Consider the following 27144-nt stretch of genomic DNA (forward strand, 5'->3'; position numbering starts at 1 on the left):
TTACAAGTGTCAGCCTTTGCTGGGTTAGCCTCTGAGTCAGAAGGGCATGTGCATGACTGAGGGAGTACTGCACTTTTGATGATTCTTTTGGGTGAAACTTTAAACCGAGACCCCATCTATATGTTGCGGTTGATGTCAAAGGTCCATGGCACTATTCAAAGAACAGCGGGGAAGTTTTCCTGGTGTCCTGGCCAACATTTAGAATGCCAAAAAATACCACAAAAACAATTCGGTCACATCTCACTGTTGTTTGTGGGACCTCTTTGTGTACAAATTGGCTGCCACTTTTACCTACATTACATCAATGATTACACTTCAAAACAAATGTGGAGTGCTTTGAGACATCCAGAGGGTGTGAAATGCACTATATAAATGAATTTTGAGTGAAAAGTTTAATTTGTCACACATGTAAGTTGCTGTTTTTTCTAAATAAACAATTCCTAGTATGTAATAATCAACATTTTTTTCAGTAAAGTTACCTCAGGGAAAAATATTAGTTAACACTATACACATGCCAGTGTTCTGTATCACAGGTCTTTGCCTCCAGAAAGCCTAAAGATTAATTTGTGGGGCTTTCCGGAGCCATCACTGTAATCAGCTTTGGACATCAGTTGAAAAGCTTCTGCGAGACAGCAGTCTACTATTGTTTTGATGTTTTTTATACAAAAACAAATCCAGTTGCTTTCATTTTTTTCCCACAAATGGTTTCCCAGGAGGTTTTTGTCCTCAGTAATTTTCCATTGATACACAAGAGGGGGGAATGGGGCCCTAGCAGCAAGTACTGGCATGCCCCGTGAATGTCCAGCCTTGCTGTCTGTCGTTTTTAAAAAAAAAATATTCTGAGTGGTGTTGACTGCTTGTCTTGCAGAATCTCTTCAGCTTTGTCTCTGACCGCTCATGACTGTGATGGCTCTGGAAAACCTTCAACAAAACCCATAGGCTTCTGGGAGGCACAGGCCGCCGATATAAAACATTGGCATTTTGTGTAAATGAGTTTTATTTTGCAAATTGTAGCTTGTTATCTATTAGTCAGCCATGGCTCATTTGATAGCACTCGCCTGAGTCAGTAGTTTGTTGGTTCAAGTCTCACTGCAGGGACCTGAGTACAAAATCTAGACTGACACTGCAGTGCAGTACTGAGTGGGTGCTGCACTGGGTGCCATCTTTCGGATGCGACACTAAACCGAGGCCCTGTCTGCCCTATCATGTGGACGTAAAAGATCCTATGATACTATTTCAAAGAAGAGCAGGGGAGTTCTTCCCGGTGTCCTGGCAATATTTATCCCTCAACCAACCTCACCAATGAGAGATTGTCTGGTTATTAACTGTTGTTTATGGAACTTTGTTGTGCGCAAATTGGCTGCCACGTTTCCTACATTACAACAGTTACTACACTTCAAAAGTACTTCATTGGCTGTAAAGTGCTTTGGAACGTCCTAAGGTCGCGAAAAGAGCTATATAAATGCAAGTTTGTTATTTCTTTATGTTGAAGTATGTGGGGTTTAACATCCTCAATTTAGTAGACAAACTAGAAAAGGGGCTGAAAAAGATTTTCAAAATCCATTTGAAGCAATTTCTTGGGTTCAACTTCTTGTTAGCTATTTGCTGACTGCCAATTTTTGATTGGGAGTTGTTGAAATTGATTGGTAATTTTTGTGCCTGTTTGCTACATGCTAGTTAAGTCCCTTTGGATATCAGTTGCAATTTGTTACTGTTTTATGAATTTAAAATTTAAGTTAATTAAGTGCAAGTGTAACACAGAAATTTGCTTGAATTACAATTTGATACTGAAATGTAAGACTAAAGACAGTGAAGCACTCTGTTCTAGAGGTCCTTCTGCTTTAATACTGCATATATTGTACTTACCAATTTCAGAATTGTTACATGCTGCCCATGTCAGTGAAGTTCAAATCACTATTCAAGATTTAATTAAAGCTCATTTAAGAACATAGGTAAATGTCAATATTAGAAGGAAAGTCTCAATTGGTTTTGCCAAAGCTAGGTTACTAATGTTATTGCAAACATATACTGCTTTGGTCTGAAATTCATTCAGAATTTACCTCCTAATTTGACTGTATACTGAATCTTCAATTCTGCAGAAAGCTATTGGTTCAAGAGTATACATTTATTTTTCTAGCTTGATGAGGGATTTTTTGGGGGAACGGTCCCTTTATACAAGGTACATATAGACCACTAGTATTTTGTTTTTGGTCAGCATGTGGTAGGATTATTAATATATACTCAATTATGGCAATAACCTGGAGAAACTAAAATCCTTTTGAGGTCTAGCAGGCCATTGGGCTGTTTGTATGAGTTTGAATCCCATCCTTAATTGGTTTGTATTCTACCCTCAATGGGGATGTAAGAGTATTTTTTCTCCCACTTCTAGAAAGGAACTTGTGGTTGACCCCACTGGGTGTCCCTAAGGCTGTCCAGTTGCACCTACTACTAATTTAGGTTTTTGACTCCAATAGTAAGCATTAATATGAGCTGGTTGGAACAGTGAAATATGTTTCAAATTTATTTGACCTAAAGTGAAGGTTTTGAACACAGGTATTCTGGCAGTCAGCCCAGCGTGTAATAGAAGAGACTGATATAGGAAGGCATTTATTTGCTGGCCAGTGCTAATTGGATGTCACTAGGAAGAAGCCAGATCTACCATTGGATGTGCTGTTTATAGGCTGTAAATGTAGCTGACAAAGTAGTTCAAAATTTATATTACAGGCTATGATTGAAGTGCTGGTATATTCATTATAGAAGCCTTTGGGAATACAGATACCTACTTTATTGAGCAAAAATGAAATGAAGGATTTGTTTTGATTTCCAGGACTTTAATTTTCCTTTCTCCATATTCCCTTTTGAAAAGTGTTGTGCTTAGTTTAGGAATTTGTTTCTTAATCTGGCGAAGAATCCTTTTAAATGAGATGTACTTTCTGCCTAAAAATCGCAGATAACATTGGTGGAGAGGTTGGCAATCCATGCACATCTCTCCTGCAACTCCATGTTTGAACCTCTCCAAACAGGCTTACGCCCCGCCACAGCACTGAAACGGCCTGAATCGAAGTCACACAGGACATCCTATGTGACTGACCGTGGAGTGCGATCCCTCCTCATCCTTCTTGACCTGACTGCAGCCATTGACACTGTTGACCACATCATCCACCTCCAATGCTTTTCCTGTATTGTCCAGCTGAGTGGAACTACCCTCGCCTGGTTCCATTCTTATATTTTTTTTATTCGTTCATGGGATGTGGGCGTCGTTGGCAATGCCAGCATTTATTGCCCTTCCCTAATTGCCCTTGAGAAGGTGGTGGTGAGCTGCTGCTTTGAACCACTGCAGTCCGTGTGGTGAAGGTTCTCCCACAATGCTGTTAGGTAGGGAGTTCCAGGATTTTGACCAGCGACGATGAAGGAACATCGATATATTTCCAAGTCGGGATGGTGTGTGACTTGGAGGGGAATGTGCAGGTGGTGGTGTTCCCATGTGCCTGCTGCCCCTGTCCTTCTGCATGGTAGAGGTCGTGGGTTTGGGAGGTGCCGTTGAGGAAGCCTTGGCGAGTTGCTGCAGTGCATCCTGTAGATGGTACACACTGCAGCCACGGTGCGCCGGTGGTGAAGGGAGTGAATGTTTAGGGTGGTGGATGGGGTGCTAATAAAGCGGGCTGCTTTGTCCTGGATGGTGTTGAGCTTCTTGAGTGTTGTTGGAGCTGCACTCATCCAAGCAAGTGGAGAGTATTCCATCACACTCCTGCCTTGTAGATGGTGGAAAGTCTTTGGGGAGTCAGGAGGTGAGTCACTCACATATCCAGTCGTAGCCAGAGAATCTCCTGCAATGGATTCTCTTCCCACTCCATTATCTCTGGAATCCCTAAGGTTCTATCCATGGACCCTCCTATTTATCATCTACATGCTGTCCCTCGGCAGCATCATCCTAACACACAACTGCCTCTGTTGTCAGGCTTCTTGTCTGACATCCAGTACTGGATGAGCAGAAATTTCTTCCAGTTAAACATTGGGAAGACTGAAGCCATTGTTTTTGGCCCCCACCTCAAACTCCGCTCCCTAGCCACCAATTTCATCCCCTGGTGTCTGTGTCTCAGACTGAACCAGACTGTTTGCAACCTCGGCATCCTATTTGACCCTGAGCTGCGTTTCCAACCCCATATCCGCTCCGTCACCAAAGAATGATCGTCTACTTCCACCTCCGTAATATCGCCCGTCTCTGCTCCTGCCTCAGCCCAACTGCTGCTGAAACCGTCGTCCATGCTTTTGTTACCTCCAGATTTAACTATTCCAATGCTCTCCTTGCCGGTCTTTCATCCTTCGTAAACTTGAGCTCATTAAACTGCTGCCCATCTCCTAACATGCACCAAGTCCTGTTCGCCCATCACTCCTTTGCTTGCAGACCTACATTGACATCCTAGTCCAGCAAAACCTCGAATTTAAAATTCTCCTGCTTGTGTTCAAATCCCTCCATGGCCTCGCTCCTCCCTATCTCTGTAACCTCCTACAATCCTCCGAGAATTCTGCGGACCTTCAGTTCTGGCCTCTTGAGCAACCCGACTTCCTTTGCCCCACCAGTGGCGGCCATAACTTCAGCTGTCTAGGACCTAAGCTCTGGTATTCTCTTCCTAAACCCCTCTGCCTCTCTACCTCTCTTTAATACGCTCCTTAAAACGTACCTCTGACCAAGCTTTTGGTCACCTGTCCTGATATCTCCTCCTTTGGCTTGGTGTCGATATTTGTTTGGTTATGCTCCTGTGAAGTGCCTTGGGATATTTTCCTATGCCACATAAATGCAAGTTGTTGTTTAGTGCATTACATTGATGATCTTACAGAAAATAAATTATTTGAAAAATGACGACTTAAAAGAATTCCAATGCAGTACTTTAGTTCAGTCCTTTAACACAACGAAATTGTCACCCTTGGGCAGCTTGAAATGACTTGTAATCAGGTATAAAATAGACTGCGTAAAGTGACAAACTCTTTGGTGTACTAAATGGTCGCTGTCTATATGCCTGTGTTCATGTTTACTTCGCATCTGAAGCATATATGTTGCAGCAATGGCGATAAACTGAAATTTTCCTGGGAAGAGTAGATAGGTAGAGCTTGAGTGTCACTGCAGTGCAAATACAGATTTAGGAACATAAGAAGGAAATAGAATCCTTTGCATGTAAAAAGAATGGGCAAAATGCTGGAAATGCCTTGCCCTATCTTTCTACATCTGAATGTAGTTTTCCTTTTATTAATATAAAACTCAGTATAACAGCCTTACTGCATTCTTGGTTTCTGGTATATCAAACAGGAATTTGGAAAAGTTGCTGTCCAGAATTTAGAATCTATTGTGTTGTTAAATGGGTTCTTGCACATTTCATCGTGATTGGAGTTGATTGATTTATATTGCAGGTCTCTATTTTTTGCCATTTTGTGCACTGCAGTACCGTTCTGTATTTTTTTCTTTTGTAACAGACTGCTTTCAATATACAATAAATATTTATGAAGTTCTCCTTTCAGCCTGCTGGCCTTTTATTTGTTTGGTTGATAAATGCAACACAATCACAATATTGTACTGTGAACAGCTTTTTCTGCTTCTGATTTGTGCATTTAATAATGGGGAATAGGTGTATTTCTTTCTAGTGTGGATTGAGTAATAGGGAATGGGTATACATATTTCTAGTGTTGCACTACTTAGTGCTTTTTTGATATCTATGTGCTGAGTTGGCATTCACATTTTGTTTATGAATGACACCTATGAAAAGATGCTGTGACGACTGGTTAATGCTTGATTTTGGAGAGAGAGAGAGAGAGGTTAGGTGGTTTCAACCATTTGCAGTAAGAGTTGAACTAGGTTGCGGTTTTTAGAAGGTATTAAAAATGCGGCAAAAATATTTGGTCGTAAGTGAAGAAGTACAGATAGTTGCAGTTGATACAAATTAGTGTGTAGATCAACTTTCTAGAACTGCAAAGCATCTTGTTTGTAAAATTCTTAATATTGTGGAATAGGTTCCAGATAAAAGTGCCTGATCTAGGCAGAAAATTTTAAGGTGGTGAATTGCTTCCTTTCTGTTACCATTATTGAATTCCTCATCCAAGCACAGTATCTTGTTTCTCTTTGTCTTTGCGCTCTCCCAGTTTTAACTGTCCAGCACACCACGTATTGATTCACTCCTAAGTGTGCCACTGTTGAAAGACATCATTAAGGTCTAATTTTATGTAAATTGTGTGTTTACTTAAGATTGCTTCATTTTATGATATATTCTTCCTTTTCCCCCTTGCATATTGCCAGGCCTCTGACAATGAAGCTTACCACAAGGAGGTGTACAAGAGCGACCTGGGGTGACAGTTACATTTTTCCAGTCTCCCTGTGGGGACATGCCTGTACTCCACTAAGTTATTTCCAGTTGTGGTTGGAATTGTTATTCAGTACATGAAACATTCTGCATGAAACTTGTGACCTATCACTCCTAGGTGCAGTGCACTGGGATTACCACTTTGCTGCGCTTCATAATTTTTTTTCGATATTCCAGTAAGTTGTCCCATATTAGGATGCTGATTACCTGGTTCCTACCTACCTGATCTGATCTCAGTTGTGTTGTTCTGGATTGTGAGGAGGAGGCATTTTCTTGTGGAATGTTTGAGAGGCAGAAAAATAACTTGGACATTTCTTGCCTTTCAGACTGAATTTGAATGTGAATGGGCTGTGGTACAAAATGGTTTTTATATGAAGTTTATAAAAATTTGAGATAATTTTGATCAAGTATAATTATGGTGAAGTATAACATTTAGCAAACTAAGTTTGTCCTGCTGATTCAACAGAGAAACTATTAATGCAGCACAAATACTGTGACTCGCACTTTAAGGATTAATCAGGATTCAGTGGTATTAGAAGATCTTATCCAATTTAGCCCATATTGTTAAACCTTTCTGGGTTACAAGCATTTGGTCCTGATTCCTGACCTCCTGCGCACTCTTTATAACACGATTACTGTACAACCGTATGAATTGAGAACACATTGCTTTGCAACAGATCATTTAATCGAACAAACGAAGACTGGGCAATTTAGATAATCAAGTACTAGTTAGAGACCTGTAATACACTAATTTCACTGTCAAATCTGCCTGACTACAATGCACTGGTTTTCCCAGAGCTCTATAGCATTGAATCCTGCACACCACCACTTATCTGTGTAGCAAATATGTATTATAGCATGTATAAATACAAGATCACAAGCGACTGCCAGTTTTCATGAATGTTGAAAGTGCTCCTTTCCTTCAAATCCTAGTTATTTTCTTGGGGTGGGGGAGAGTAATTGGAAAGGGATGGGAGATTCCCAATTGCGTACAAATTCTAATAAACTAGTAACATTTTTAGTAACAGAGAAGCGTAATTAATTGTTCAACTTTGCTGCTGCTACTGAGATAACTGCTGAAATACATGAGACTGGCTTCGATCAAAATAACATCCAAAAGTCCAGTTAAGATTGCAAATCTGTGACTTAGTGGCACAGTGCAACACATGTCCTATTTATTTTAAGTGTTACCTCTGATGCAAACATGCTGTTGTCAGGTAGCTGCGTAAACAAACCAACACCAGGGCTTTCATTGGCACAAGAAAGGGGGCATTCCCAAGGTGGCGCAAACTATAAACAGCTGCCACTTGCAGTACTTTGGTTAAGTCACTATTTTGTGTCTGACTTGAGAAGTTAGCCTGCCCTCTGCGGACCTTCCTGACATTGAAGGAGGTCTGGACAAGACTGTGCACTGATTATGCATGCATTGCCAGATATGTAATGCCAGAACTGCTCTGCAGTGTAAAATAACCGGGGAGTATTGTATGTCTGCATCAAAATTTCTATACTAGTGAGCAGACATAAAGTTGATTGATTGGAGATTTATCTTTCCATCAAGTACAAGGTTAAGTTACAGATTTTAAAAAGCTTGGCCCAAGGTTATTGTGCTTTCTTTCTAAAACTACCCTGTACATAATTTTAACACATCAAAATGTCTTCTGAAATTATTAAACATTATTAAGGCAGCTTTTATCCCACCTCTGTAGCGTTGCCTACTCTCTCAAAAGCCTTGGTCCAAGCTGCCTTCACCTGAATGCTTGATTTTTTTTTCCCTAACAAACAATGGGCCTTCCTGCCTCAGTCCTCCACAAGCCTTAACTCTCCTAAATGCTACAGTCCACGTCCTCACCTGTGCAAAGTCCTGCACTTCACCAAGCTCCACAAGCTCTGTGCCACAGCAAATTGACTTCAAAGTTCTTGTCTTTGCTGTCAAATCTCTTCATGGCCTAGTCTCACCCAACTTACGTGATCTCCTTATATCCCAGCATACACCTCCAACGTGGGATTCTTCTCCACTGTAACATTGGTGGCAACCCCCTCTGCCTATTGCTTCCCTTGCTGCTTTCAAAAACCTCCTTTAAAACCCTTTGCTGCAACTGTGCCTTTGCTGCAGCCCGACACACTCCTACTTTTCCATTTTTCACTCTTTTTTCGCTCTTGCTTGGGGTCTTCTGTATTCAGAGTCATAGATTCACAATGCGGAAGGAGGCTATTTTACCCATTGGGCCTGTAGCAGCTCTCTGAAAGAGCTACCCCCTTCACTTTCCTTATTTTTCCTTTTTTTGAATATTTATAATTATGGTTTCTACTTCCACATCTGTTACAGGTGTTGGTTGAAGGATAAAACTTGGCCAGTACACTGGGCGAACTCTTCTGCTCCTCTTCAAATAGTGCAATGCTTCAAATAGTACCATGGGATCTTTCATGTCCACCTGAGAGGGAAGATGGGGCCTCAATTTAATGTCTCATCCAAAAGATGTGGAGATGCCGGTGATGGACTGGGGTTGACAATTGTAAACAATTTTACAACACCAAGTAAAAGTCCAACAATTTTATTTGAAAATCACAAGCTTTCATCCAAAAGATGGCATTTCTGATAGTGCAGCACTGCCTTGGTACTGCACAGTAATGTCAGCCTGGATTATGTGCTCAAGTCTCTGGACTAGGACCTTCTGACTCAGGCAACAGTGCTACCACTGAGCCAAGGCTGACACCTAATGCTGCCATATAATGGTCCGTTTGATTTTTAGCAGACCTGTCTTTTGTATTCATAAAATAGTGGGCTCTGTCGTTTAGTGCTGTCTGGAAGATTTGAGCTGATTGTACACAAAGATAAACATGTTACTTTGATGAGGAAAGTTGATAACATGCACGTGTTTTTGAAGAGATAATGTTAATTAATTCTTGGGGGAAAAATCATGTTGATATGGTAAAGGATAAATTAAATTTATTTAGATTAGAACTTAATTTTGTCTTTTTTGAAGTTTTGAGGCCTTTTTTGGGAGGGGACAAGGATAAAGAAGGGAGAGGTATACAATGATCAACTCCAAGCTACTTTTGTTCCTTTGTTTTATCTCCTTCTGCCTGTGTTCTCCAAGTATCAGACCATCCTATTTCATAATGACTAATAGTGACATGGGATGGGAACCACTATTAATGCTTTTGGTCCTTTGGCAGAAAATCTGTCATAATAAATGAATTGCTGACTGAGGAAGGCTGATTGTAAATGTTTGCCAAGGATAGAATATTAATATCGATTTTCTACTGTACTTTATTTTGCCCTACCTTAAGTTTGCTTCACATCTGAAGATAAACACGACACAGATGTTTATTAATTGAAATTAGCACTGGACTTTGAATTTTTGTATTTTCCAACTTACTTATATTAGATGAGTAATATTTACATAAGCATATGCATTTTTTATTTTGTAGAACAGTTTGATTGATTTACAGTCCAAACCAGATCCCTTTTGTGTGAAAAGTTGCTTCAGCACCAGCCAGTTTTAAAAAAATATAACTGAAATGGTGTACATTTCAGAAGCGCTCCCATTTAAAGCTCTCGTGAATTGAGTAACAATAATTTCACTAAATTCCTGTTGCGATGGTAATGAATGAAACATTTGAGAAATTGTTCATTAGAAAGGAACACATTGTACCAGACATCATCATAAATACTTTAAATTGCAAAATAGCAGCTTCTCAGTATAACTATACTACTGCCTCTGAATGCATTTTTTTTAATCTTTCCATTCTGTTGTATGGGTTCAAAGACTGTTGTAAGGTGGGTCTGCTTTACTTGATTACTAAAATATATATTAACTCACTGCCAGAATCCTAGAAATTTCAGCACTAAACTTTTGACTAAGTATGTGCAGATGTTAACTCCACATCATAAGTCAGTGCCATTTCCCTGTTCTTTCCCTACACCCTTTAATATTTCAGTCTTTTATGGTGCTTCAGTCTGCAACCTTTTACAGTGCACCACTTCTTCTACACCACTGAGAATTTTACCATTTAGGGTAAAATATTTCCTTTTTTTTCCTAAATTGCATCGCACTTATTAGATTTACTAATCAAACCCAGCCTTTCTATAGCCCTTATATATTTCCTCATTTCTTAGTGGCATTTTTACAGTTACTTTGAGGAAATTACACCTATGGGCTATCCCATCTGCAGAAGGCAGTCTTTATTGCTGACAGCATATCCAGTAAAGCTGTAGGTATCTTGCAGTCTGGATTGCACACACAAGCAAGGCTGTTCCAGGAATAAAGAATTTTCCACTGAATTTTGATGTTTAGGTCCGGCACTAGCAAGTGTATGACACCATTACCATCCTGTACCAGCATTTTATAATTTTGGTTTGATCTAGAAAAGCAATTGTAAGTACTCAATGCACATAGAAACTTGGCCCAAACCTCCTAAACTGCAAGTCATGTTGACATTAATGCAGCTTGTCAGACCTTAAGTAAGGAAGCTTTTTTGTTGCAGTCAGAAGGCCTGTGAAGTGGAATGCTGTGTCATGTGGTTACTTGTAGAAACACCTGCCTTGCACCAAGTAGCGCATGTACCAATTAGACCATTGGTTGGCTCCTGGCTGTGCTGCATCTTACTTGAGTGCTCAATACACTCTGAATTCCTGCCAATAGTATGCAGCCACATTCAGTTACTTTGGTTTACATCAGCAGCTACCAATTTAGTAGCAGTGGTGGAAAGGGGCCTGGTCCGGGATTAAAAAAAACTTGCATTTATATATCCCCTTTCATGACCTCCGGACATCCCAAAGCACTCTACAGACAATGAAGTACTTTTGAAGTGTAGTCACTGTTGTAATATATGAAATGCGGAAGCCAATTTGCACACAGCAAGGTCCCTCAAACACCAATGTGATAATGACCTGATAATATGTTTGTGATGTTGGTTGAGGGATAAATGTTGGCCAGGATACTGGGATGAATTCCATGCTCTGAAATAGTGTCATGGGATCTTTTACATCCACCTGAGTGGTCAGCCTTGGTTTCATCTGAAAGATGGCACCTCTGACAGTGCAGTACTCCCTCAATGCTGCACTCAAATGTCGGCCTAGTTTTTTGTGCACAACCGTCTGACTGAGCTGTGGCTCAGTGATAGCACTCTGACACATTCACCGGGGATAATCTTCACCGATTCATGTTGACTGGTCACCCAAAACACTGCTGGTCAGCGTCAAATGCAGGTGATTGGCACATATATGGTAACTGCTAAATAACCTTTGTGGGCAATTTCAATATTATTATCCAGCATTTATAGTGGTGGAATATACAATTAAGCTTCCAAGATGGTTTGCCATTATAATGTATCCTGCAAAGTTTCGTTTTAATTTTGAGTGAATTTTGTGCTAAAGGTGTCTGCTTTGTTTCTCTCTGTCTGTGATGAGTATTCCCAAGTAAGCTAGCACTGCCAAGTAAAGCTTATTTTACTCTGCCCCAAGAATGTGTCTTGGCCCCAGTCTTGGAAGAGCACCTCTAATGCATCTGTGCATTATTTTCGCATCCCTCATCAGCCAGTTTTCTTGGCAACTTATTGCCAAATTAATCGGAAGTTTTACCCAACTACATTCCATGTTGCACTTTTATAGCCAGCATACAGTTTTCATCCTGTGAACTTGGGCTGGAATCAATGTTGGGTCCCAGAGGTGAAGATAATGTGGGTGGCCCATTACACCGTTCAGTTCCCACCAACAAAAGCAAGGAAGTTGTGATTAACCTTTTATAAAACACTGGTTCGGCCACAACTGGAGTATTGTGTGCAATTCTGGGCACCGCACTTTAGGAAGGATGTGAAGGCCTTTGAGAGGTGCAGAAAAGATTTACTAGAATGGTGAATAGACTGGAGAAGCTGGGGTTGTTGTTCTTGGAGCAGAGAAGGTTGAGAGGAGATTTGATAGAGGTATTCAAAATCATGAAAGGTCTAGACAGAGAGAAACTGTTCCCATTGGCGGAAGGGTTAAGAACCAGAGGACATAGTTTTAAGGTGATTGGCAAAAGAACCAAGGGCGACATGAGGAAAATCTCTTTTACACAGCTAGTGGTTATGATCTGGAACGCACTGCCTGAGGGGGTGGTGGAGGCAGACTCAATCGTGGCTTTTAAAAGGGAATTGGACAAGTACTTGAAGGGAAAAAATTTGCAGGACTATGGGGAAAGGGCGGGGGAGTGGGATTAGCTGGGATTGCTCTTGCAGAGAGTCGGCACAGGCTCGACTGGCCGAATGGCCTCCTTCTCTGCTGCGACGATTCTATAATTCTTAGTAAAAATACTACAGTTGCATTTAAAATCAGATAGTCACTGGGCAGCAACAAGTATCCAGTTTTCATATGTACATGGTTGTTGCCTAGCACGTGCTTAATGAGAAGTAATCATGTCTAGCACGTGCTTTAATAGGAAGCAGTCAGGTGTTGGGTGCAGTATCTATGGCCGTCACCCTACCCTTTGGCCTGGTGCTCTACTGCCAGGTCCAACCAACCATGTTTTTGAAGGAAATGTGGGAGATGCTTCAGCTCTGTGTACTAAATCTTTCTCTCTTTAATCTGTGAGCAATACAGTGAAACATAACTAATCTACACTTAAAAACTTCGTAACAGAACTAAATTCAGAATGTGTGCATGTAGCCTAGGTGAAACAACTTTATAATCCATTTAACATTTTGTATCAATTCAATATCTGAAGGAAATCGAAGGATTAAAAAATATACTGAATTACACACATTTCCAGTTGGGAATTACTAATTTATCAGCCTATGAGAAAGTACTTTCTGGAAGTATACATTTTGATTTTAAATGAAGGAACAGAAGATAAGCAGTGTATTTTGGAGGACCAAGAAATAAAACTGAATATGGCACCTGAAATTTAAATTAGGAGTAATTTAATTTTGTCAAAGTTGTTCACTATCAGTCAAGGGTTTCCAATACTCTTAATAAGAGAACTGCATCTCTCAATGTTTTCTACATATTTTTGTTGCTGCATTGAACATTCACTTATTTGAGGATCCACTGCTAAGAATGTGTAGATTAAGGAATTAGTTGTGTATTTCTGTTTTGTGCCATACTATGTTTAGTACCAAGGAGTCTGGGGTAATTTATAAATTTGTGCTTTTTTTTTTCTTTTTCAGTTGGGAAGACTTCATTGATAACTAGGTTCATGTATGACAGCTTTGACAACACTTACCAGGTAAAGGTTTAATTGGTAAAATGCTTTTGTTCCATCTGCCAGAAAATGAAATCTGACCTTTTCAATGCTTATAACATTTCGTTTTGATTAATTGTATAATTTTCTTTCCTTCTAAGAGAGAATTATTTCAGCCGTAATCTAACTACATAAAAAGAGTAAAAATAACCAAAGAATATGAAGCGGATAATCTTACCGCCTGACATTTATGCAGTTTTGAAATCCCTTTCTCTTACTTTGTACTGATATGGGGATACTCTGCCTAGGAGGGAATGGACCATGATCCCCCTTTTCACAATTAAAAAAAAATCCATTAGTATAGTTAAGTATAATTTGTACTATATCCACTTGAACTGTGAAACATCTAGCAATGCAATTAGAGATGCCCAACTTGGTTTGTGTCTACAGAGAGTATTTTGAATTGTGTAACACTAGAGAGAAGTGCTTGCGGGTATGTTCTTGGCAATAATAGCAATTTTGAGATGAATTAAGAATATCTTGCAACATTAAAGCATATTGATTTGTGTAATTTTTTCTGAAATGTATTGGTACCACTTGTCAACCCTGCAACGATAAGCCTTTTCTAACAGAAGTATTTGCATGCTGATTTTCTGTAGTTTTCAAAATTAGAATCACGGTTTTGTATGTGCACTGAGTTTGAGCTCTATGGAGGAGTTATTGATGCACTTAATAAAAAAAAATTCTAGTGTTTTCATTGCAGATGCATGGTGATATAACAAGTTCTTCTGCCAGCATAGTTTATTTTTCTAATATTTTTCCTTTCCTCTACGCAACTCTCACAGTGGTGTATACTCTTGCTAAGGTTTATTTTGGGCTAGGAGCTCTATGGTACATTGCCTGGCTGGTCTTTGTCCCTGGTTAGTATCAGCAGGTGGTTCAATCATTGAGGACATCTCCACCAAGGCCAATTCTATTATCAACCATATCCACCCATGTATTTTGTAACTGAGGCCAATTATAGTGCTCTGACTGCGACTGCAGCTGTGATCAGCCAACTCACCACAGACCTGGGATTGAAATTAACATCTTCTGGTCTATGATGCTTGATGCTATACCAGGCAGTGCCACAAGGTCATTGCAGGAGCTAGCTAGTATTAGTGAACCCAAATGGAAAAAACTGATCATAAAATTGTTAAATTTACATGCTGGCCTGTGCTTCATTCCCCTTTAAAAGTGAACAAACAGTATCCTGCATTGTAATTTTTTTTGTCTTTCTTTCAACTTGAATAAGATCAGTACCCTTTTTCCTCTTTTTCTCCTCACCCCAGTTTTCTTTTGTTTACAGCTCCATGTAAACGGACATTATAATCCATCTAACTTATGTCTCATCACTATAGTGTTTTTGTTGCAAAGTGATGGAAGTAATCTTGAAAGTTTGTTGAAAAAATTGCATCATACTGCAGTGAAACTGATTTCTGCTTTTCTTCAGCTGTTAGCGACGGCTTGTATTGAGCCATGAACTACTGGCAATTTTCTTGTTTAACAGTATTGTTCATTCAACTACATGGTAACAAAGACTTGCATTTATATAGCATCTTGTGTCTCAAGCCTCACAGGTATTTCATATTGTTACATTTGTCTGCATTAGTTTCAGTTTTCACACAGTAAGAATCCCCAATAAGGTGCATGACCAGTTAATTTTGTTTTGGTGATCTTGGTTGAGGGAGGGATGTTGGCTAGGACACCAGCAGAACCTTCTGCTCTTTGAATAGTGCTGTGGCATCATAACATCTATCTGATGGGTGCTAAGGATGGTTGTGAATGTTTCATGATGGTTTATACTGCACAGCAGGTAGCTAATTAAACTCTAAACCATGAATGGATTCAGACTTTCTGTATGAAAGCTGGTGGAATGTTCTGACTATTAGAATAATTGAGAAGTGGCAGTTTAGTTCGAGAACTGGTGGCTTACATCACGGATTGATGTCTGTCTTTCAGCCTATTAGATTCAGCAAGCTACTGCTTGGATTTAGGATTTGTGAATGCAACCTTAACCTGTGGGAACATAATTAGAAAGGTCTCGCTTGGTAGTACAGCAAATCCCACTTGAATTAATCTTTTTCTGTTCTTGGGCTGTGGGTGATGCTGGCAATTTTTACTCATCTCCAGTTTCCCTGAGAGCATTAAGGGTCAACCACATTCATATGTCACATACAGGCCAGGCTGGGTAGGGGTGGCAACTTTCCTTTCCTGAAAGGCATTAGTGAACCAGTTTTTTTTTATATATATATATAACAATCCAACAGCATTCGTGGTAATTTTTATCGAATTCAATTTCTCAGTTACCATGGTGGAATTTGAACTCTAAATCTCTGAATTGCTAGTCCAGTAACATAGCCCCACACTACTGTACGCTGCTCTTGTGTAAGCCCATTCATCACCACTAGGGTAAGATTTCTTCCTGGTGAAGTTTAAAAAAAATTATTTTCTTACTTCCAGCATTCCTCATAATATTCTCTGCTTTAGCAAAGAGCTTTTTAAGCACTAAATTATGGAATCAAGCAGTTGAGTGTAGGCGTTTAATATGGTAAAGGCCAGCCCTACTATTCAACGATCACAGCTGAAACACTATTATGATCACTGGTAAAAGTTCCAGCTAGTTTAATGTTTAAGGCTGAATCTGTTAATTGCGCAATGTATTAATGTTTGGTATCTCATTCTGATTGTCACATCAGATTTTTCACTTTTTGGTATGTATATATTGTAACTGTTGTCATTGGTTTATCTTTTGTAAACAATTTTACAACACCAAGTTATAGTCCAACAATTTTTATTTGAAATATACAAGCTTTCGGAGGCTTTCTCCTTCCTCAGGTAAATGTTTACCTGAGGAAGGAGAAAGCCTCCGAAAGCTTGTATATTTCAAATAAAAATTGTTGGACTATAACTTGGTGTTGTAAAATTGTTTACAATGGTCAACCCCAGTCCATCACCGGCATCTCCACATCATGACTACCATTGGTTTATCTTGGTAGACTTGCAAAAAAAAGTGACTACTTGCCCTTAAAGTATGGCAGTTACATTTCATTTATAAAAAAAAGTGGACTGGATTAAAATGTTGGAAACAAATGTGCTATATTTAATGGCTAACAATTTATCCTCGTACATCCTGAAAACACTCAAAACCTTCATATTACCAAGATTTCACCATAGTCTGCTATTACAACGCTCCCAATAAAGACTCCTATTTGGTCACTGGTCATAGTGAATGCACTTGTTGTCAGAGTGGGGAGAAGTAGTTTAGTATGAAATGAGTTTTTGAGAACAGAAAAAAGAATGCAGGGCTGAAATGAAAAAGCTGTAAGTGGGGACCAGACTTTGTTACCAAATCCAGTGGCCAGGATCAGCTACATTGCTTTTAGTGTTTTGTAACTTTAGTTTCAGATGTGTGCCTTTTAGAATGGATTACATGGAGGACTTAAAAGACAAGTAAATGCATTTTCTGCCAATAGAAAAACCACCATGTGGAGCACAGTAATTACACTTGCATTTATAAGGCATGTATGAAACTGAAAGTTTGATTAATTGTGGCAGCTGATCTTGGTTTTTTTTTGTCTTGAACAAAAGTCATTGATATACCCTGAGCCAGTTCATGTTCATTTGTAGTTTCAACTATGAAAGCAGAAGAGGAAATACCTGACCTATGCACAAAAAGCCTTCAAATTCAGTCTAGCATTGGGAGAATGAAATGTTAAGCAGACACACATCACCGAGGTGATGAGGTTCCAGCTGAAGTTTGAGGTAGTACCCTGGTCAGCAAAAAATGGAATTTTGAACTTTTTTCAGAAGTCTGAATGGAAATGTGAATGCTTCATTTGTGTTAAACTTCAACTTTTGCTGAGGCATATTTCATTTCTGATTTATCTCTTGTTGATTGTAGCCTAAATATGCAAGTTGGAAGGATTAGCAATGTGAGATGCCATTTACTTTGATAGATGTTACTTAAATTGGATATCTAAATGTTTAGTTAACATATGCAGACTCGGCTTATAATTTCAGCCATCTTCGAGCATTATCACCAGCATGCAAAGTGCATGGACCACCGAACAGTTTAATTAGTGATCATGATTCATCGATGTGGGACATAGTTTTTATTGGACTGCAAGAACATTTGTTGTCACAAAGGCCTCATAGGTGAAGACTTGAGGTGCACTGTCCCTTTCTATATTGAATGCAATTGAGAAGTGGCCATTTGAATCCTGGTAGATGTTCTGTAGGGTCGTAGATGCTATGGTGATTTATAGGAGCATCTGCCGTGTACTCTTCACATCAGCGAGTTGGTGAGGAAAAGTCCAAGGAATCAGGAAAGGTTGACCATATCGGATGTCTTGAAGAGAACCAGGCTGTTGGTTAATAGAACAAATCAGAGTGAATTGGTAACTGGATTTCGTCTGTCCACTCACAACTTTGCTACCAGATCTGAATGACGAAGATGTAGAGGAGCTATGTTGCAGAGGACTGCTAACCATGGGAGGGGAATAGCAGTGTGCAAGAGCAAATGAGCATAAAGTGGAGGCATTTACTCCCCAGTTAGAGTTGGCGATTGGCTTATTTAGGGTATTAACTTTCTCATCAATATTCAGTAGATGATTTTTGTTGGTTAGTGAGGAAGGAGACTGGGTCAGCACTTTGCTTGATGATTGGAGCATTTAAGAGTTCACGGGAGGCCACGAGGATTGTGCAAGTCAAGTCAAGAGCTGAATTCCGGAGGTGACTGCCCTTGATATCAAGGCAGCATTTGACAGAGTGTGGCATCAAAGAGCCCAAGTGAGATTGAAGTTAATGGGAATTGGGGAAAACTCTGCAATGGCTGGAGTCATACCGAGCACAAAGGAAGATGATAATGGTTGTTGGAGGCCAATCATCTCAGCCCCAGGACATCGCTGCAGGAGTTCCTCAGGGCAGTGTTCGAGGCCCAACCATCTTCAGCTGCTTCATCAATGACCTTCCCTCCATCATAAGGTCAGAAGTGGGCATGTTTGCTGAGGATTGCAGTGTTCAGTTCCATTCGCAACCCTTCAGATAATGAAGCAGTCCAGGTCTTGCTGCATGCGGGCTCGGACAACATCCAGTCTTGGGCTGATAAGTGGCAAGTAGCATTCGTGCCAGACAATGACCATCTCCAACAAGGGAGAGTCTAACAACCTCCCCTTGACATTCGGCGGCATTACCATAGTTGAATCTCCTACCATCAACATACTGGGGATCACTATTGACTAGAAATGTAACTGGACCATCCATATAAATACTGTGGCTACAAGAGCAGTTCAGAGGCTGGGTACTCTGTGGCGAGTGACTCACCTCCTGACTCCCCAAAGCCTTTCCACCATCTACAAGGCACGAGTCAGGAGTGAGATGGAATACTCTCCACGTGCCTGGATGAGTGCAGCTCCAACAACACTCAAGAAGCTCGACACCATCCAGGACAAAGCAGCCCGCTTGATTGGCGCCACATCCACCACCTTAAACATTAACTCCCTCCACCACCGGCACACCATGGCTGCAGTACCATTTACAAGATGCACTGCAGCAACTCGCCAAGGCTTCTTCGATAGCACCTCCCAAACCCACGACCTCTACCACCTAGAAGGACAAAGGTAGCAGGTACATGGAAACACAATCACCTGCACATTCCCCTCCAAGTCACACACCGTCCTGATTTGGAAATATATCGCTGTTCCTTCGTCGTCGCTGGATCAAAATCCTGGAACTCCCTACCTAACAGCAGCATGGGCGTACCTTCACACTGACTCAGCGGTTCAAGAAGGTGGCTCACCGCCACCTTCTCGAGGGCAGTTAGGGATGGGCAATAAATGCTGGCCTTGCCAGCGACGCCAACATTCCATGAATGAATAAAATAAGGTGTGTGGAGACAGTCTTTGTTGTGGTTTTTTTAAATTTGTTCTCCCACAATGCTGTTAGGAAGGGAGTTCCAGGATTTTGACCCAACGACTATGAAGGAACGGCGATATATTTCCAAGTCGGGATGGTGTGTGACTTGGAGGGGAACGTGCAGGTGGTGGTGTTGCCATGTGCCTGCTGTTCTTGTCCTTCTAGGTGGAAGAGGTCGCGGGTTTGGGAGGTGCTGTCGAAGAAGCCTTTGCGAGTTGCTGCTGTGCATCCTGTGGATGGTACTCACTGCAGCCACAGTGCGCCGGTGGTGAAGGGAGTGAATGTTTAGGGTGGCGGATGGGGTACCAATCAAGCGGGCTGCTTTGTCCTGAATGGTGTCGAGCTTCTTGAGTGTTGTTGGAGCTGCACTCATCCAGGCAAGTGGAGAGTATTCCATCACACTCCTGACTTGTGCCTTGCAGATGGTGGAAAGGCTTTGGGGAGTCGGGAGGTGAGTCGCTCGCCGCAGAATACCCAGCTTCTGACCTCCTCTTGTAGCCACAGTTTTTATATGGCTGGTCCAGTTAAGTTTCTGGTCACTGGTGACCTCCAGGATGTTGATGGTGGGAGATTCGGCGAGGGTAATGCCATTGAACGTCAAGGGGAGGTGGTTAGACTCTCTCTTGTTGGAGATGGTCATTGCCTGGCACTTGTCTGGCGCGAATGTTACTTGCCACTTATCAGCCCAAGCCTGGATGTTGTCCAGGTCTTGCTGCATGCGGGCTCGGACTGCTTCATTATTTGAGGGGTTGCGAATGGAACTGAGCACTGTGCAATCATCAGCGAACATCCCCATTTCTGACCTTATGGAGGGAAGGTCATTGATGAAGCAGCTGAAGATGGTTGGGCCTAGAACACTGCCCTGAGGAACTCCTGCAACGATGTCCTGGGGCTGAGATGATTGGCCTCCAACAACCACTACCATCTTCCTTTGTGCTAGGTATGACTCTAGCCACTGGAGAGTTTTCCCCCTGATTCCCATTGACTTCAATTTTACTAGTGCTCTCTGGTGCCACACTCGGCCCAATGCTGCCTTGATGTCAAGGGCAGTCACTCTCACCTCACCTCTGGAATTCAGCTCTTTTGTCCACGTTTGGACCAAGGCTGTAACGAGGTCTGAAGCCGAGTGGTCCTGGCGGAACCCAAACTGAGCTTTGGTGAGCAGGTTATTGGTGAGTAAGTGCCGCTTGATAGCACTGTCGACAACACCTTCCATCACTTTGCTGATGATTGAGCGTAGACTGATGGGGCGGTAATTGGCCAGATTGGATTTGTGCTGCTTTTTGTGGACAGGACATACCTGGGCAATTTTTCACATTGTCTGGTAGATGCCAGTGTGGTAGCTGTGCTGGAACAGTTTGGCTAGAGACGCAGCTAGTTCTGGAGCACAAGTCTTCAGCACTACAGTCGGAATGTTGTCGGGGCCCATAGCCTTTGCTGTATCCAACGCACTCAGCCGTTTCTTGATATTACGTGGAGTGAATCGAATTGGCTGAAGACTGGCTTCTGTGATGGTGGGGATACTGGGAGGCGGCCGAGATGGATCATCCACTCGGCACTTCTGGCTGAAGATGGTTGCAAACGCTTCAGCCTTGTCTTTTGCACTCACGTGCTGGACTCCGCCATCATTGAAGCTGGGGATGTTCACATTGCTGCCTCCTCCTGTTAGTTGTTTAATTGTCCACCACCATTCACGACTGCAGAGCTTTGATCTGATCCGTTGGTTGTGGAATCGCTTAGCTCTGTCTATAGCATGTTGCTTCTGCTGTTTAGCATGCATGTAGTCCTGTGTTGTAGCTTCACTGGGTTGGCACCTCATTTTTTGGTATGCCTGGTGCTGCTCCTGGCATGCTCTTCTGCACTCCTCATTGAACCAGGGTTGATCCCCTGGCTTGGTGGTGGTGGTGGTGGAGTGAGGAATATGCCGGGCCATGAGGTTAGAGATTGTGGTGGAATACAATTCTGCTGCTGATGGCCCACAGCACCTCATGGATGCCCAGTTTTGAGCTGCTAGATCTGTTCTGAATCTGTCCCATTTAGCATGGTGATAGGACACCATCCAACATGTTGTGTGGCACTCAGTGCGAAGACGGGACTTCGTCTCCACAAGGACTGTGCGGTGGTCACTCCTACCAATACTGTCATGGACAGATGCATTTGCGACAGGTAGATTGGTGAGGGCGAGGTCAAGCAAGTTTTTCCCTCGTGTTGGTTCGCTCACCACCTGCCGCAGGCCCAGTCTGGCAGCTATGTCCTTCAGGACTCGGCCAGCTCGGTCAGTAGTGATGCTACCGAGCCACTCTTGGTGATGGACATTGAAGTCCCCCACCCAGAGTACATTCTGTGCCCTTGCTACCCTCAGTGCTTCCTCCAAGTGATGTTCAACATGGAGGAGGACTGATTCATCAGCTGAGGGAGGGCGGTAGGTGGTAATCACCACATGTTTGACCTGATGCCATGAGATTTCATGGGGTCCAGAGTCAATGTTGAGGACTCCCAGGGCCACTCCCTCCTGATTGTATATCACTGTACTGCCACCTCTGGTCGGCCTGTCCTGTCGGTGGGACAGGACATACCCAGGGATGATGATGGAAGAGTCTGGGACGTTGGCTGAAAGGTATGATTCTGTGAGTATGGCTATGTCAGGCTGTTGCTTGACTAGTCTGTGGGACAGCTCTCCCAATTTTGGCACAAGTCCCCAGATGTTCGTCAGGAAGACTTTGCAGGGTCGACTGGGCTTGGTTTGCCTTTGTCATATCCAGTGTTTAGTGGTCCGATGCCAGGTGGTCCGTCCGGTTTTATTCTTATTGTGACTTTTTTTAGCGAGATTTTACAACTGAGTGGCTTGCTTTGCCATTTCAGAGGGCATTTAAGAATCAACCACATTGCTGTGGGTCTGGAGTCACATATAGGCCAGACCGGGTAAGGACATTAGTGAACCAGATGGGTTTTTACAACAATCCGCTAGTTTCATGGCCACCATTACTGATGCTAGTATTTTAATTCCAGATTTTATTTAATTAATTGAATTTAAATTCCCCAGCTTCCGTGGCGGGATTTGAACTCATGACTCCGGATTAGTAGTCCAGGCCTCTGGATTACTAGTCCATTAACATAACCACTATGCTACCGTACCCATTGCTTGAGTTGGAACAGCTGCAGTCTCATTTGTCACCTGGGTGATGTGCATGTTCATGACCACAAATCAATGCCGTTACGTCACCTAAAGGTGACAAGGGCCTCCTGCAACAAAATCTTCGAATGGAAAGTACATGAGGACCGAGGATGCCATTTCAGGCAGTACTCCATCATAAGCTCCATATCATTAGTGATTGTGGTTTCCAGGGTGGAAAAGTCACTAGCTTGCGTGGTAAAGATGGTACCTTCAGCATAGATGAGTTTCTGCGCTCTGTTTGCAGGCAGGCTGTTTATGTATAGATTAAAAAGGAGTGGTGCTAGAACCGATCCCTGAGGGAGGCCATTGATTTAATATCTTCCACCAGCTGGTGCAGTCGCTATGTGTACTCTGAATTTCTGCTACGGGGTCAACATTTCAATCAAGAGGTGGCCCAATATGGCAGTACTGTTGATATTTTCACCAGACAATCAGTATGCCAGACTGTCGTAGGCTGCTTACAAAGAAGACAACACCAGTCTTAAAGAATTTCTGAAAGTTATTTTCAATGAAGGTGGTTACGGCAAGTACTTGGTCACAGGTGCTGTGGCCACAGCGAAAACTAGCTTAGTCTAGGTTCAGCGCAGCATTCACTACTGGAGATATACACTCGAGAACTAGCTGCTTGAGCATCTTGTAGCAAATACTCAGGAGGGAGATTGCTACTATCTTACTACTAACTGTGGGTCCTTGCCTGGATTAACTAGGCCAGTGATCTTTGCTTGGTGCCATACTGCTGAAACTCGGCCTTCAAGGACGACGTGAGTGAAGAAAATTGATAACTGCTTACAAGCTTGTGGACCAAGGTTCTTCAAAAATTCAAGGTCTAAGTTGTACCAGATTTCATATTACATAGTACAGAGTTGAGTTCTGATAGTTTGAAGGCTTGTTTTGGGGGGTGGGGGGGTGGGGGGGTGGATCCTGGTTCAGGGCATTTTGGTGAAAGTGTCGCCATTCATCATGTACTTTCCATTCGAAGATTTTGTTGCAGGAGACCCTTGTCACCTTTAGTAGGTGACGTAACGGCATTGGTCTGTGCTCATGGACGTGCGCATCACCCAGGCAACAAACGAGACTGCAGCTGTTCCAACTCAAGCAAGTAAAGTCCATTTGTGAAGTTGACTCTTCCCAATAGGCTCATCGAGCAACATCAAGTGAATTCAAGCAGGTGGTCTGCAATATCTGGGTCTCCCGATTCCTTGCACAGTTTCAATTCTCTTCAGGCATGGCGTGTACAAGAGGCGAAAACCACGAGGCATTGTGGAATTTGCAGTTTTGTAGTGGGTACCGTGAAAGTATTTGTAAGCTTCCTTGATTGGAATGTTATGCCGTAAGATACTAATAAAAATGGTTCGTTCATTGGTCTCTGTAAATAAAGTCCACTTAGCGTTCCAGAAGTTCCATCAGGGTTTTCTTATACTTTTGATGAATGGTAGTCACAGGCCAAAATGGATAAGCAGCGGTTGCTGTTGACTGTGTGGAAAATTGTCGAGAACATAGCACGATGCTGGTTGTGGGTGACTGTTGATTGATCTGACTCAGCAGATGTTAGGGGAATAACCGTGACCCTATCCCACTGAGTGAAAGGTGCTGTGCTGTTTAAGGATTGTAGATCAGAACAAATTCAATACTAGATGCCCACTGTTGTAACCATTCACTTTATTTTGTTTTATTGTGAGTAACATAGGAACAGGAGTAGGCCATTCAGCCCCGTGAGCATGTTCTGCCATTCAGTGAGATCATAGCTGATCTCTATCCTAACTCCGTTTACCCGCCTTGGCTCCATATCCCTTAATACCCTTAAAATCTATCGATCTCAGGTTTAAAATTATTAATTGAGCTAGCACCTACTGCTTTTTGTGGGGTAGTGTTCCACACTCATTAAGTTGTAGGATTTTCTGGGCCTATGGCCTGAAAGCCACCTGTCTGGCTGAAAGAGTCATTATTGTTATTAGTCGATTGACCGGGATCTGAAGATTCTCTGATTTCGTTCAGCGGATTTCATCATTAGTTTCATCAATAAATCGATTTACTCACGTGAAGTGATGGCAACATAGATGCATTGCACCCCCCCCCCCCCCCCCCCCCCATTTGGGGAAAAAAAAGTCAATTGTGTAAGTCTTCTATATAAAGTTGAAGTTGCCTTTGATTATTATAGCTATTAATATGTATATTGCAAAAACTGAAGGGTGGATTTTGTAGTTGTAACAGACTCCTGATACTTGGTTGCAGGTGTTACTTGGGAAGAATTAGGGTACTTCTGTTTAAAGGAAAAATAATCTGAGCAGCTGGGGATCAACGAATATTATATGTTAACCACTATTTAGCATATTAAATCATCAAAAGATATTACAAGCCTTTGTGATTCTGTAATTAATAACCTGTGTATTTTGCTGCAAATAAACCATCATTTTTTTTATTCCTCCCCCACCCCCCACAGGCAACCATTGGAATAGACTTTTTGTCAAAAACTATGTATTTGGAAGATCGAACAGTAAGTAACTTAAAAGCATTATTTTGTTTAAATTTGAAGACTAATTTTGAAAATGGGTTCAGTATTCCGAACAAATATTCTGGAAAGTGAAGACACTGGTCAAAATACTATTTCTAAACTCTCCATGTATTTGTTAATTAAGTTGTACAGGAACAGTTGAGATCTGGAGGTGTATGTACACAAATCTTTGAAGGTGGCAGGACAAGTTGAGACGGCAGTTTTTAAAAAAAAATGTGGGATCTTGGATTTTATTAATTGAGGCATAAGAGTACTGAAGCAGGGAAATTATGCTAAACCTTTATAAAACACTGGTTAGGCCTCAGCAGGAGTATTGTGTTCAATTCTGAGCACTTCACTTTAGGAAGGATGTCAAGGCCTTAAAGAGGGTGCAAAAGAGATTTACTAGAATGCTACCAGGGATACGGGACTTCAGTTATGTGGAGAGACTGGAGAAGCTGGGGTTCTCCTTAAAGCAGGGACGGGTTTGATAGAGTAAATAAGGAAAAAATGTTTCCAGTGGCCGAAGGATTGGACACAAATTTGAGGTGATTGGCAAAAGAACCAGAGGCAACATGAGGAAACTTTTTTTTACGCAGAGAGTTGTTATGATCTGGAATGCACTGCCTGAAAGTGATAAATACTTAAAGGGGAAAAATTTACAGAGCTATGGGGAAAAAGCAGGCAAGTGGGACTAATTGGCTAGCTCTTTCAAAGAGCCAGTACAGGCCCGATGGGCCAAATGGCCGCCTTCTGTGCTGTAACATACTATGCTGCTTTGTTGACAGTTGTGCTGGAGTAATGTCCAGAGATTATAGGAGTATAACTTTTTCTTATCTGTACTTGCAGAATGGGCATGTGATTGGAAAATTAATTTCAATATAGATAAGTGTGAGGTGGTGCATTTTGGTAGAAAGGATAAGGGGGCCACATACTGCTTCGATAATAGTCTAAATAGGTTAGAGGAGCAAAGGGATCTAGGGGCGCAGATACACAAAGCACTAAAAGTAGCGATGCAGGTTAATAAGGCCATTTAAAAAGACAATCAAGCACTAGGGTTCATTTCTAGAAGGATAGAATTGAAAAGCAAAGAAGTTATGTCAAACTTGTCTAGAACTTTGGTTAGACCACACTTGGGATATTGTGCACAGTTCTAGTCTCCATATTATAGAAAGGATGTAGAGGCATTGGAGAGGGTGCAAAAAAGATTCACAAGAATGATGCCAGTCCTGAGAGGATATCATTTATCAGGAAAGGCAGAGTGGGGTGGGGTTCTTTTCTCTAGAAAATAGAAGGCTGAGGGGGTGACCTGATAGAAGTCTTTAAGATAATAGGGTTTGATAGGGTAGATATAGAGAAAAATGTTTCCATTTGTGGGAGAGTCCAAAACTAGAGGTCAAAAATATAAAATAGTCGCTAATAAATCCAATAGGGAATTCAGGAGAAACTTCTTTACCCAAAGAGTGGTAAAAATGTGGAATGCGCTACCACATGGAGTAGTTGAGACAAATAGCATAGATGCATTTAAGGGGAAGCTAGATAAGCACACGAGGGAGAAAGAAATAGAAGGACATCCTTATAGGATTAGATGAAGTAGGGAGGTGGTGGGGGTGGGGGAAAGGAGGCTCACGTGGAGCATAAACGCCTGCATAGACCAGTTGGGCCGAATGGCCTGTTTCTGTGCTGTAGTTTTGATCTAAGTGTCCTGAAGACTCATCAAGGTGGTTGTCCTGTCTTTATTGAATCCTGTTAAAATATGTAATAGAATTAATTTTAGCTGTATTATACAAAAATTGTTTGCAGTCCAGTTTTTTTTTCCCGTAGCTATTGCATGTGAAGCCTTTTGTCCTCTGTGAAGGGTGTAGTAACCAACTACTGCTGGAAACTGCCAATACTGTAGTTTCTTCTGAAGCCTAATGGCACTCTGGGGAAAGGCTGGGGTGCTTTGTACCATGGTTTTCAATTGTGTTCAGCATTCAGGTGTGGGAATATTGCTAATTCAATTTCATTTCA

General features: G+C 41.7%; 1 protein-coding gene across 3 annotated transcripts in view; it reads left to right on the forward strand.

The window, feature by feature from the left end:
* The window catches only part of rab6a (RAB6A, member RAS oncogene family), a 76433-nt gene that overhangs the window by 16676 nt on the left and 32613 nt on the right, over nucleotides 1-27144 (forward strand). For all 3 annotated transcript variants that reach the window (XM_067985856.1, XM_067985854.1, XM_067985857.1), the window contains exons 2-3: nucleotides 13497-13555; nucleotides 25081-25134. In XM_067985856.1, coding sequence (XP_067841957.1) covers nucleotides 13497-13555; nucleotides 25081-25134 — 113 coding nt within the window. The remainder of the gene's footprint in view (nucleotides 1-13496; nucleotides 13556-25080; nucleotides 25135-27144) is intronic.

Source organism: Heptranchias perlo, chromosome 6 (genome assembly GCF_035084215.1).
Source record: "Heptranchias perlo isolate sHepPer1 chromosome 6, sHepPer1.hap1, whole genome shotgun sequence".
In the NCBI taxonomy this organism is placed as follows: domain Eukaryota; kingdom Metazoa; phylum Chordata; class Chondrichthyes; order Hexanchiformes; family Hexanchidae; genus Heptranchias; species Heptranchias perlo.